The following is a 12,268-nucleotide window of genomic DNA, read 5'->3' as shown; positions in this document are numbered from 1 at the left end:
ATATCACCCATGCACACACAGAGCACACTCACTTCATCCAAGGTGTCTGGGAGGCTTTCTATCCTTTTCCCACTCCCTCCCCCTTGGCATTGTCCAGGTGCCTGTCCAGGTATGGAGACAATGAGATGCCACCTTATTGTTCCTATTGCTAGAGGTTGCAACTGAAGCCAGGCCAGGGGTGGGAGGAATCTGATTACAGGCTCTGCTCAGTGGTGGCAGTTCCCAGGGGAAATGGAAACCTGGCCCAGCTGGGCAAACAAAGCCAGCGGGAACCCAAACCTGTCCTCCCCTCCTCCCACTGCCATCACACCATCAGGGAGTGCTGGGGCAGGGCTGCAGGATGTAAAGCCACCTTTCCATCCATTCCCCCAGATGTCCTGCGCTTCGACAACACCTACAGCTTCGTCCATGCCAAGAAGGTCAGCTTCACGGTGGAGGTGCTGCTCCCAGATGAGGGCATGCAGAAGTACGACAAGGAGCTCACCCCCATCTAGGGGACCCTTCGCTCCTCACAGAACCCCAGACTCTCTCTTCTCTCTATGTGGATAATGCTACTTCTCTCCTCAAAATCAATCATTCATCCTCCTGACCCTGGGACATTAGTGAGTAAGGAACACCTGCCAGCTGCAAGGGTTGGATCAGGATGCAGGTTTTGGGAATACCAAGACTGTGAAAAAGAAACAAGGATCGCATAGGTGACCTGGAAACCCAAGAAACAGGAAAAGAACTCCCCAGGCCCTTCTCTCACCCCCTCCTGATCTGTTTGTGTGCTTGAACTCCTTTTCTTGGGTGCCATATCTATGTTCTTTTCCATGCCCCTGTGTGTATAGTAGATACTCACTTTTTGTCTGTACAGCTGAGTGGAGGACCAGAAGGTAGCCAGTAAGCAATTCCTGGGTTTGGGAGAGCAGGAGGAACCTGGGCGGCAGCAGTGTTCAGAACCTTGGACAGCGACTGGCGCATGGCACCAATGGAGTCCTGGGTGGGTCCAGGGGATCCAACCCCCAGAATTCTGGCAGTGGCTTCCTCTTGGGAAACACACACACGCACACACATACACCTTGTGGGCGTTTTTGGTAAGAGATGCCTGCCTCAGATTTTGTTTCCTTTGGTCCAACACTTCCCCCCACCAATCACATCTGCCCTCACTCACTCGCTTCGCTTGGAGCTCACAATTTAGGTTTTTGGTGATTAAAGGACAGTTCCTGGAAGTTAAGAAAGTCACATCTAACATAATAAAACTTCGCTGTCACATATGGGTGCGCTTCATGAAACTGACATTGTTGTACCAAGGGCTTTATGAGCTGGCTGCATTCTCTCTTTTCAAAATTCATTAATGGAAAGGCAGGGAGAAAGAAGTTCTCCATCCAAGGATCCATTCCCCAAATGCACACAACAACTAGGACTGGACCCTGCAGATCTAGAGCTCTCTTAGGTGCCAGCAACCAAGTATATATGAAAGCCATTGCTGTCTGCTGGGGCAAGCACTTAGAGGAAGCTGGATCAGACGCCTAGCCAGGTGTTATATTCCCATATAACCAGTGAGCATCCCAAGAAGCAACTTAACTGGCTGCAATGAATGTCCATGCAGCTCCTTCTGCTTCCAGGAGGGTTGTCCTAGGTGTCATCCTCTCAACCTCTATGTGTGCGCAGGAGAGACACTCGACCCATTGGACAGCCAGAGCAGTGGAGACCCAGGATGTCTGAGCAGCTTCCCCGGGAGGTTCACACAGAGAGGGGTGGTGCTTGTGTCTCCATGCTCCTCATCCTGTCCACAGCTCACAGAGCATGACTCCCTAACTCCCACAACGACCCTGGCACACCAGGCTTGCGGGATTTCCTCCTCAACTTCCTACTCTAAGGCAGGTACACAGTGTCACGAGTGGTAGCACCGGGTCCTGACCCAAGCCCCACCAAGAGGAGCTGAATTATACCTGACAATGGGAGGTGACTGGTGACCATGAGGGGACCTTGAGGACACGGTGAGAGCGTCTGACTCCAAGGCTCATCATATCTATTGTAGGCACCTGCCAGTGAGTCCTTACCTGCACTCAGAGCTGGCCATCCAGCAAGTGGCACTGGGGAGGGAAAGTGTCTCCAGTCTTACATAGCTTCGTCCTTGTCTTATAACTTTTGTCTAGTCTTATAACTTTGCCTAGTGGATCCCCCTGTTCCAGCCGTGGCCAGTAGACAGGGTGGAGCAGGGCACAGGAGGCAGGAAGACCTGGGCCCACAGGCTCCCCACTGTGTGGCAAAGGTCCATACAGACTAGGGCCTCCAGTTCCAACATCCCAGAGATGGCTCCACTGCCCTAGGGAGGCCAAAGATGGTATATGCTATCTCTTCTCCAATAGACAGGGCTCCACTGTGGCAGCTGAGGCCAAAAGCTTGGACTCCCTTACTGTGTGGCACTCAGGTCCAGCACCCTGGGGACAAGTCCCTGCTGCAGAAAATTCAGTCCCAGACTTCTAAGTGCTCTTGTTCTGCGAGAGAGACGGGTGAGCGTGAGGATAATAACCATCGTGTGGGTGCTGCAGGGCAAGGTAGTTGGCTTGGGTCTGGGTCAGGAGCTGGGACCATCAGGAGCCGGGACCTCGAAGGGTCGGGAAGGAGGGAAATGGAGTGTAGAGGGCATTCCTGGCTGGGCAAAGACAGTGGCTGACCAGTGTGCCAGGCACTTTGGAGAATGGCAGGAGACACTAAAGCCAAGAAAAAATGGTGCAAGGCTGGTGGGGAGGCCACCTGCACCTTTGGATCGAAAGATGATGCTTTCTGTGTTGGGCACTTCAGGAGTTTCCACACTATGAGGTCCTCCAGAGAAAAGGTAAGAGCATTCATAAATGAATCCTGTCACCTGAGGACAAGATAGTCCAGTCACCAGGAACAGGCCACTAACAGCTAACAGATGTCCCTCAGTATCTGCCGGTGACCAGCTCCAGATGCCTCAAGGACATCAAAATCCACAGACACTTGAGCTCCTTAGAAAAATAGCACGGTAGTTGCCCAGAACACATGCTTATCCCCTTCTATAGGATTACTTATGTGCTACGTGGATAGTGGTGATGCTGTATTGTTTAGGAAATAGCAAGAGGAAACGGTTGCATGTGTTCAGTTGAGATAGCATTCCTCATCCTACTCTGCCCAGTTCCCAGCTATTTGCCATCCACAATTGTTCAAAACCTGGGGGCGGATCCTGTGGCTAGAGGACTTAGTGTGTTACGTTAGGATGTGCTGCCCTCTTGTGGTAGTGTTAAGTAATAGGGCCAGCATCTTGGCAGGGGTCAAGTATCTTGCAGGGGAAGGAAGGGTCCAGGACTGAGTCCATGGTCATGAACCCTGGGGTCATGACCCTGCGGACACCTGCTTCCACACACATCATCAAGGGTGTCAACAAAGCTGCAGGAATGGAAGGAGACCGACAGTGTCGAGACATAACTGGAGAAAAGGCATCCCCCACCATACCCCAGACACTTGGAAGGCCAAGGTCAGGAGGTCTGTAGGGCAGAGAACACTGTGCTGGGCCGGATGCTGGCCCTGCCACACCTCCACTGCACATGGTCACTCTTGAGACATCTGTTTGGCAGGCATGGAATTCAGCATAGCACCCATTTGATCAGCACTGTAGTGCTATGGATGAATGACTGATTTCAAGGAGTGAAATATAGTATTAAGCATAAATAGAGGAGAGAGTCAGGGTTTTGTGAAGAACAAGGGGTCCCCTAGATGGGGACGAGCTCCTGATCACACCCCTGCATGCCTTCATCCGGGAGCAGCAACTCCACGGTGAAGCCGCCTTTAAATTTAAAAAGAAGGAGAAGGAGGAGAAAGGATCGGGAAGTCATTAGGCTAGGCTTTCGGGGGACAGGCCTCCTTCCACCATCCTAAGGACAGGGAGGATGGTGGTCAGGACATGCCTGGGGAACGGCTCTTAGAGGACCTCCAGTCCACCTCCACCAGAAGGGAAACAGGCCCATCTCAGAATTCAGGTGTCTGATGCAAGGTCACCAAGAAGCTCGCTAAGGATGAACTTGGAAGGGAAACCCAGTCCTCTGGTCTCCATCCCGGGGAGTGGGCGCACTCCAGCCAGCTCCCACTGCCTGTTGGGGTCAGGGACTTGGGGAGCTGGCAGCAGGGACCCACTGCACTTGCGTCACCGTCATCGCCTCCAGCATCTCTTGCTACCCACCCCCTCAAGTTCCTTTAAAAGGAGGTGCTTGTCCACCAGCTCTGAGGTCACAGCAAAAGTCTGGGACTTTACTCAGGCGGTTCCAGAAGTAGCAGCTTCCATGGCATCTGCGAGTGGAAACTCCATCAAGCTGCCGCGAACGCCGCACGCCACGCCCGAGCCACAATGAGCGCCCAGCTGTGTCTGACATGGACACCAGGGATACCCCTGAGTTACGAATAAATGATAGCCAGGACCCATACCAGCGCTGGGAACCTGGGGATCGCTGGGCACCCCAATGACGTTGACTGTGGTGCAGACCAAAGGGCCCGCTATGGCAGCTGCCTGCTCTGCCAGGATCTGCAGAGTGGAACCATGCTAAAGAGGGGTCTGACCAAGGCGGACAGGACCCACCACTCACCCAGCTGCCTCTCCCTGCAGTTTCGGGAGAATGTTCAAGATGTGCTGTCCTCTCTGCCCAACCCAGACGACTATTACCTCCTGCGCTGGCTCCGAGGTGAGGCAAGAGTCGCTGGGGGTGCAGGGGACAGAGTTGGGAGTAGGGTACTGGGGCAAGACGCTTGTTCTGGGTCACAGAATGACAGCCCCTGAAAACCCTGTTTGTGGCAATGTGAGCCCAGGAGGTGCTTGGCCATGGTAAAAGCCTCAACCCTCCCACTGGACACACCCTGAGATTCAGAGAGGGGGAGTGACCTGCTCTAGGTCACATGGGAAGCCAGGGGCACGTGGAGAACCCAGCAGACTCCCTTCTGTCCACTCCAGAAGTCTGCTGTGCTGTGCCCATGGACTTGGGGGAACGAGGCTGAGAGGAGAGGCCGATCTGAGAGAGAGAAGGCAGGCAGAGCCCTGGGAGAGGCTGCTCCTGTCTGTGCCCTCCCGGGGTGGCCGGTCTGGCTGTGGCACCTGCTGGGGCAGCCGGCTGAGCCGGGACGCCCTGCCTGTTGCCAGGCGAGATGTGACAGAGCCCTGCCTGGGGCCGGGAAGCCCACGTGTTTCTGGCAGCTCCAAGCTCAGGCTCAGACCCGCCCCCCCAGCTCCTGGGAATTCCTTCCATTCTTTTCCCTTTCTCTTGCGATTCCTCATATGCCACCCTCCCTGCTCCTTCTGACAGTTTGTTGCCCTTTGTAGAAGCTTTATGTCCAGGCTTTGAAATCCTAGTGCAAATTTCCTCTGTATTAGATTGACAGAGCCTATGTTGTGATAGCGAAACATATTCTCCAATACGTAGGGATAAATCCTGCCTTGTGAATGATGTATGGACATGGACACACACACACACACACACAAGCATACACATACAGTCATGCAATCTCACACACACACAGTCACAGTCACACACACTCCCACACATCAGCCGTCTCAAGCCAGATGAAGAGAATGTTCCTTTCCTTTCCAGAGAAGTAATTCGGCTGGTTGGCTCTCTGGTTTTCTCTGCCCCACCAACTTGTCGTGGTCTCACTGATGAGATGGTTGGGTCACAGGTGTGCAGGGTCTTCTCTAAGGTGATACAGAGCTGGGGGGCAAACCCAATTTTATCTTCCTTTGCTGGTTGTCACAACCACCATGCTGGGTGGTCCCGATGTGTGATGGTGGGAAGAGGGACATGTTCTAACACTGGTGCCCAAGGGTTGCTGCTTGGCTTGGCTCAGCTTGGCCAGCCTGAGTCCAGCACCCACGATGGGCATGGTGTGGAGCAGAGCTCTGCATGCCCGCTGTGGTTCCAAGAGAAAGTGAGGATCAGATTTCGCCATAGCAGCCAGGAGGGAAAGTTCAGAGGTCACACAATGAGACGGTCAGAGTCTAGATCCTCAGATCTCGTGAGAGGATGGCGTCCATAAACCGTGATGAAATTTGATACGGATGGATGGACATCCCCATCTCTCTGGGTATAGGGTGGAGGTTTAGCAGGTGCACTGGTGACGAGGCTTTGGGGATTGGGTTCGTGGTGAGCCTCACCTGGTGCTCAGGCTGGGCTCTGGACTGTACATACTGTGAGCGGCATCGGTTAACTGGAGACCATCCAAAGACAGGCCGTTCAGGTGGATGTGTGGGCCAGTGGTGGGGAAGGGCTGAAAACTCCATGTTGGGAGTTCGGGGCAATGGCAGAGGATTTGCCAGTCTTGTGAGGGTTGTCACGCGGTGGAGTGTCTCTAGGGTGGATCCTAGCTCAATGTGGCGAACCATGAGGGGCAGTGGCGGCACAGCCAGTTGGGACTGCAGTTCAGGATACCTACATCCCATGATGGAATGCTGGTTTGAGTCCCGGCTGCTCTGCCTCCCATCCTTCTTCCTGCTAATGTGCTCGGGAACGCCACAGCTGATGGCTGAAGTGCTTGGGCTCTTGCCACCCATGGAGTTCCAGGCTCCTTGTTTTGGCCTGGCCCAGTCCTGGCTTCTACTATCATGTGGAGGGTGAATTAGCAGATGGAAAATCTCTCTCTGCTCTTCAAATACATGAATCATCTTTTTAAAAAGTAACAGTAAATGGGTACAGATGGCCATTCTGATTTTCCTGAAGCAAATGGTATTGGCTGCATGCCAGCTGCACCCCAGATTACAGGGTGGCTGTGTTCATCTCTGAACCCTGGGTCTGTTTCTTAGGACTGGACATTAGACAGTGGAGATAAGGGTTGTCCTCCTCCAGGGGGGCGACCAAACGATAAGAGGGGCCAGGGTTCACTTTTCTGGAGATAAAACCCTTGCCTTGTGTGCATGCTCTGGCATGAACTTTCTTGACCCTGACATTGCCACGCTGCCTCCAATCGCCCTGACCCTTGACCTACTGCTCCCACAAACCCAAGAGATGTGGGGCAGGTCCTCCCCACAGCAGCTTCTTCCTGGGGATAGGAAGCCAGGGGGAATGGGGTGAGAGTCAGTCGGGGAGTGATGGGAGTGGGGTGTTGGGGGTTCTGACCCAGCACGAGACCCCTGGGATTCTCTCCTATCCGGAGACACCCTCATTGTTGGCCTGGGCCGTGACCGTGTTTCCTTGTTGCAGCAAGAAACTTCGACCTGCAGAAGTCAGAGGCCATGCTCCGCAAGGTGAGAGCTGCTTGTCTCCGGGTCCTGCTGTCGGGTCAGTTCTTCCCCACGATGGTCCCAGCTTGCTTGACCACTTCAGCCTGACTTGGCCTGTGGCCTGTGGCCTAGGCGTCTGAGTATTTAGCCACCACTGTGGCTGTATCCCTCCCAGCCCAGGGTGTTCCCTTTCCCTGCCAACACAGAAGTTTTTACAGAGCTGGGTAAGCAGCTGTGCTGGCCGAGACTTCTAAAACCAGCCAGGAGTTTCAGAATCCATTCCTGTCGGTTGTCCTCCCGTGTGCGCTGTGGCCGGGGTCGCCTGTCCCTGCTGTCACTGGTTGCTGGAAGCCTGTGAAAGCCCCTCCTCTGTTCCTGCTCTTTAAATGGTGTGTTTTGCAGCATGTGGAGTGCCCCTAAACCTGCCCTGTCCTTGCCATCTGTGTCCAGGTGATCCAGCAGCATATGGCTGGGGGCATGTGTGGCTATGACCTAGAGGGATGTCCGGTCTGGTATATCATCGGCCCTCTGGATGCCAAGGGACTGCTGTTCTCGGCCAGGAAGCAGGACCTGCTGAGGACTAAATGGCATGATTGTGAGTTGCTTCAGCAGGAGTGCGTCCGCCAAACTGAGAAGGTGAGTGTGGCCGGGAAGGGGCTGCCCACAGTGGCCAGTGTGCGAGCCCCTAGGGAGAGCACCTGCTCCGTGCCAGTAGGTCATTCTGTGACCTGGTACCCCAGGCCCTCTTTATGAGGCAGGGGTACTGGTGGGGGCAGTCAAGGGCAAAGAGGTGAACAGCGGGGCTCTGAAGGCTACTCAAGAGTTGGCTAAAGGGAAAGGATTCCCAAGTGATGGATTGGGAGGTCATGGTGGGGGCATGGGGGACCCAAGACCCCAGTGACAAGGGCGCCAACTATGGAGCTTTCTGGGATGGTGACCTGAATGGAAGCCACCTGTGAGCCAGACATGGCTGGAAAAGCTACCTCCCCACACACACACACAACTTCGCCAACCTGCCCCATCTCCCAGTTCAACCCCGGTCAAAAACTCCCTCTTTTTTGTCTTGAGTTTTATTTCTTTTTACTTGAAAGGCAGAGCAACGGAGAGAGACAGAGAAAGGAAGAGCTTCAACCCACAGATATTCACTTCCCCAGAGGTCTGCAACAGCCAGAGCTGGGCCGGGCCAAAGCCAGGAGCCTGGAGCTCAAGCCAGGCCTCCCCTGTGGGTGGCAGGGACCCAAGGACTTGTGCCATCACTTACTGCCAGGGGCACATCAGCAGGAAGTGGGATAGGAAGCCAAACAGCGACTGAACCAGGTGCTCCCATAGAGAACGCACCAGGCCTCCCAAGTGGAGCGCTAACTACTGCACCATAACACCTGCCCTGAAACTCAGCCTGACCCATGACTGCCTCCCTGCCAGGCCTCAGCAGCCCCGGTACCAGGGTTGAGCTTCCAGGTCAGGGTGCCCTGAGCTATCCTGACTGTGCTTTTTTTTCTTCCCTACGTTCTGGGCATTCCTTGCCCTCCTAGGGCCTCCCGTGTCCTGACCTGCCCCAGGAGAGTGCAACATTCCCAGAGAGCGCCCCTCCTCGTCCTCATCACACAGTCTGTCACAGACATGGCCAGGGCCGGATCCTGCCTCCATCTGCGCCGTCGCAGCAGCTGCTGCTCTTTGAAGCCACTGCCTCTAAGTGTCCATCCAGCTCCAATCCTCCCACGGGTCAGGAGGATCTGGGCTTCTCCACCGACGGGTAGAGCTTGCGCAGGCTGGAGTCCAGCAGGAAGTCCACCGACCTGCAGGAGTAGGGGAGGGGAAGGGAGGTGAGCTGGTGGCCACGGCTCACGGAGGAGGCAGTAGGGAGCAGGAGGCTCCCTGGGGCTAGGGGGAGGGCCTTCCAGCTGTAGCAGGACACCTGTCCTTGTCCCACTCCAGAGCCAAGCCCCTGGAATGGGTAGCTGACATTCTTTATTCAGGCAGGGAAACTGAGGCACGTGGACAGGGAAGAGCTCAGGTTAGGCCTCATGGTCAGGGATGTTTCCCAAGAAGAACTTAACTTCCCACTCTTTATTGGTTTGTTTCTAAGCACATGACCCAAGCCTGGCCAATCAGAGAAGAAAATTGGGCTCAGGGCAGGCACTGGAGCTGAGATGGGCCAGTGACAGTCTTTTTTGCATTTTTGTTTTTGCTGTCATTATGTGAAAGCTCGTTATGCTGGTGGGAAGCTGAGAGCTGCCAGTCACTTTCATCCCTAGGCAGGGAGAGTGACCGAAGCCAACAGGCACTGCGTGGGGGCAGGTGGAGAGAAAGCCAGCAGGTCTTTGATGACACTCTAAGCATGTCTAGAACCAGCCATGCCCCAAAGCAACCACAATGCTTGACTTTCACTCCTGTTTAAGCGTCTGTCGCAATACCTTCCTCAACCTGCAGGGTGCACCTGTTCCTGCTTGCCTCCAGGCGGGCAATAACAGTGGTGCTAAAACTTCCTTGCCCTGTGCCCCAATGCCCTCAAGAGACTCCTCTTCCGGTACTGCCACAGTACCTGCCAGGTTGTAAGCCAAAGGGCAGTGGTTGCCCTATTCCATCCCCAGAGCCCCAGGTGCCCACCCTGCCCTGGCACAGCTGGCATCTCTCTCATGCCTCTCTAAAGCCAGCCGTATGAACCCCCCTGCAGAGTGGATATCCCCTGCAGCCAGGAGGGCACGCACCTGTCAATGGGGTGGATGATGACCGGGATGGTCAGCAGTCCCAGCACTGTCGTGGTCCACTTGCGGACAGCCAGTGGCCAGCGGGTGGCAGTGCCCAGGACATACAGAGAGGCGGCACACACGCGGTTGATGGTGAAGCCTGGGATGGCCACAGAGGCCAGAGCCTGCCACACAAATGTGTCCACCACGGCCACAGTCACTCTGGTGCTGCGGCCTGCTTCAGGGCTCGGCACCTGAGGGGGCACAAGAGACGTTGAGTCCAGCAACAGCCCGGGACCAGACACGCTGTGGGAGACGCATAGGAGAGCGAGGCCAGGGAAGAGGAAGTGGCCACAGGGGTGGAGCACCGGGGCACCGGGAAGTGGGCTCTGGACTGTACCATATTCAGGCCATGGAGGGGAACAGCCCTATACTCACCTCTCTGGCTTTCTTGCCTTTGTCAATGGCATCGGCCAGCACGTAGGAGCTGGACACGCCGTAGCTCAGCCACACCACAGCCGCGGGCACCATGGAGCGGAAAGCCTCCCCCACCTCATTGGCATAGCCTGGGGCCAGGGTGGGTGGACAGGTCATAGGGAGATCTTGTAGGGTGTTCCACAAGGGGATGCCTCCCACCAGCAGGTGTTATTCCTAGGCTGCCAAGGCATTCCGGTGACCTCGGAGGACCTCGGTTTCCAGGTCGTGCACTTAGGGAGTGCGGAGCCAACCATGTTCATGTAGAGGATACTGTGGGTGGGCTGAGCACGGGGACACCATGTTTGCACGGCTCGTGGGTCAGATGTCCCAGCCCAGGGTTCGGGGAGTGTGGGCACTAACGTGGTAACAGCCAGGATGGAAGCCAGAGAAGGCAACCCACCAGTAGAAACCGCGGTCCACATCTGGACAGCCAGATGTTGTGTGCCCTTGGGCAACTCCTTAGCCCTTTCTGGATCAGTCCCAGGCTCTAGCAGAATGAGAATCAAGACCCTGACCCTCCCCCCACACACACACACCTGCACCCTCCAAGCCCTGCGCTCACATCCGGTCACCCCTGCGTGCACCCCACAGCCTCTGCGCCCCCCACGCCACTCCATGGCCAGGAACTCACCCAAGTATCGCACCCACGTGTCCCGGTAGAGGTCGCGCTCGGCGGGCCGCAGCTGCGTCTCCGACATGATCCTCTCACGTCCGCTGCAGCCACGTCCTCGTCCACCTGCACTTGGGGCCACCACGCCCGGTGGACGAAGGTCCGCGGCTGAAGGACAGGACGGACAGACGAGCCCCGCCGGCAGGGAGCGTCTGCAAATTCCCCCTGCGCGCCGAAGCCCCTCTGCCAGGCTCGCAGGATCCAGCAGGTGCGGGGGACCTCACCGGAAGGGTTATTTTGGGGGTTCTCCCGCCCCCGCGCGGTTCAAATCGAGGGCTGGGTGGCCACAGGCAAGAACACCACTGCTCGAGCCTCACTTCATTCCTTTGTACCTGGGGGTACAACTGCACACACTGGACTCCCCAACAGCCTGCCCCCTCCCTGCAGCCTGGGGACACAGACTCTGCATGCGGGGAAATCAGGATTTGAATCCACATATTGCACTCTATTGGGGTGCTCGGAATGTGGGGATGGGGGCATGGGGACCACCCTGGGAGGTAGGGGGTTGGCAGGCATCAGAGCCCCTCCGCTTCCCTCCTGGGAAGTGGTCACGACGTGTGTTCATCAACCGTTGGGAACTCAGTGGGGAGGGGGCGCAGCCTGTGGGCAGCGGGAATGAATCCAGGAATGGGTGGGAATTGGGAATCCCTTGGAGACAAGCCTGACCCTGTGCTCAGATCCAGGTTACGCTACCCCCTGGAGCTACAGTGCCTACCTTGGCTAAATAAATAAGTAAATGAACGAATAAACTAATTTAACATTAGCCAAGTGATGCTGAGCGCTGTGTGTTTGCAATAACCTCCAGGGCAGCCAGTTCAGGCCTTCCGCCTGGTGCCCGGGACGCTCGTTACGCATTTTAAGCTTTTGGTTCAAGGTCGGGGGGTGAAATGCGCACCCCGACTCCTATTTGAAACCCCGGGAGTCAACCCTAGTATCTGCAGGCTGTGCAGGATCACAACGAGGCAGTCCCTGGAAACACCCGCAGTGCTGGTGTGGAATTAGGAGACGGTCCCTAAAGCCACGTGATCCCCGGCCTCCCTCCCGTTCCGGGTTCGCAGTCGCCGCCGCGGGCCGCCCCTCCCGGTACCGGCACTGGGTGAGCACGAGGCACCGGGCACGTCCCGCCCTCACTGTGAAGGCGGAAGGAGCCCTGCATGCCCTCTGCAAAGATGGCGGTAAAAACCCCGCCCTTCCTGCTGGACCAATCAGAACACAGATGGAGGATAGACC

The 12,268-nt window shown here is 56.0% G+C and overlaps 2 protein-coding genes across 3 annotated transcripts in view; one reads left to right on the top strand and one right to left on the bottom strand.

Moving 5' to 3' along the window:
• Positions 1-516, top strand: part of LOC101531277 (SEC14-like protein 3) — a 28,417-nt gene extending 27,901 nt beyond the window's left edge. For both annotated transcript variants that reach the window (XM_058656712.1, XM_012928968.2), the window contains exon 12: positions 373-516. In XM_058656712.1, the coding sequence (XP_058512695.1) occupies positions 373-494 (122 nt within the window). In that variant the 3' untranslated portion in view covers positions 495-516. The remainder of the gene's footprint in view (positions 1-372) is intronic.
• Positions 517-8,924: 8,408 nt separating this feature from the next.
• Positions 8,925-11,147, bottom strand: MTFP1 (mitochondrial fission process 1). Its single transcript, XM_004591983.2, has 4 exons — positions 11,000-11,147; positions 10,330-10,457; positions 9,913-10,145; positions 8,925-9,000 (listed from the first exon to the last, which is right to left on the bottom strand). Exons 1-4 carry the CDS (start codon positions 11,064-11,066, stop codon positions 8,928-8,930), a joined length of 501 nt encoding a protein of 166 aa, XP_004592040.2. The 5' UTR covers positions 11,067-11,147; the 3' UTR covers positions 8,925-8,927.
• Positions 11,148-12,268: the final 1,121 nt, after the last annotated feature.

Source organism: Ochotona princeps, chromosome 29 (assembly GCF_030435755.1).
Source record: "Ochotona princeps isolate mOchPri1 chromosome 29, mOchPri1.hap1, whole genome shotgun sequence".
NCBI lineage: Eukaryota > Metazoa > Chordata > Mammalia > Lagomorpha > Ochotonidae > Ochotona > Ochotona princeps.
The sequence above is the reverse complement of the archived record's forward strand: the minus strand, read 5'-3'. Positions and strand labels throughout refer to the sequence as shown.

Excerpts from the sequence above, each read along its gene's own strand:
- MTFP1 (XM_004591983.2), bottom strand. The coding sequence starts at position 11,066 with ATGTCGGAGACGCAGCTGCGGCCCGCCGAGCGCGACCTCTACCGGGAC. Across the intron at positions 10,458-10,999 it reads CACGTGGGTGCGATACTTGG|GCTATGCCAATGAGGTGGGG; the intron begins GTGAGTTCCTGG and ends CCCTGGCCCCAG. Across the intron at positions 9,001-9,912 it reads ATCATCCACCCCATTGACAG|GTCGGTGGACTTCCTGCTGG; the intron begins GTGCGTGCCCTC and ends CTACTCCTGCAG.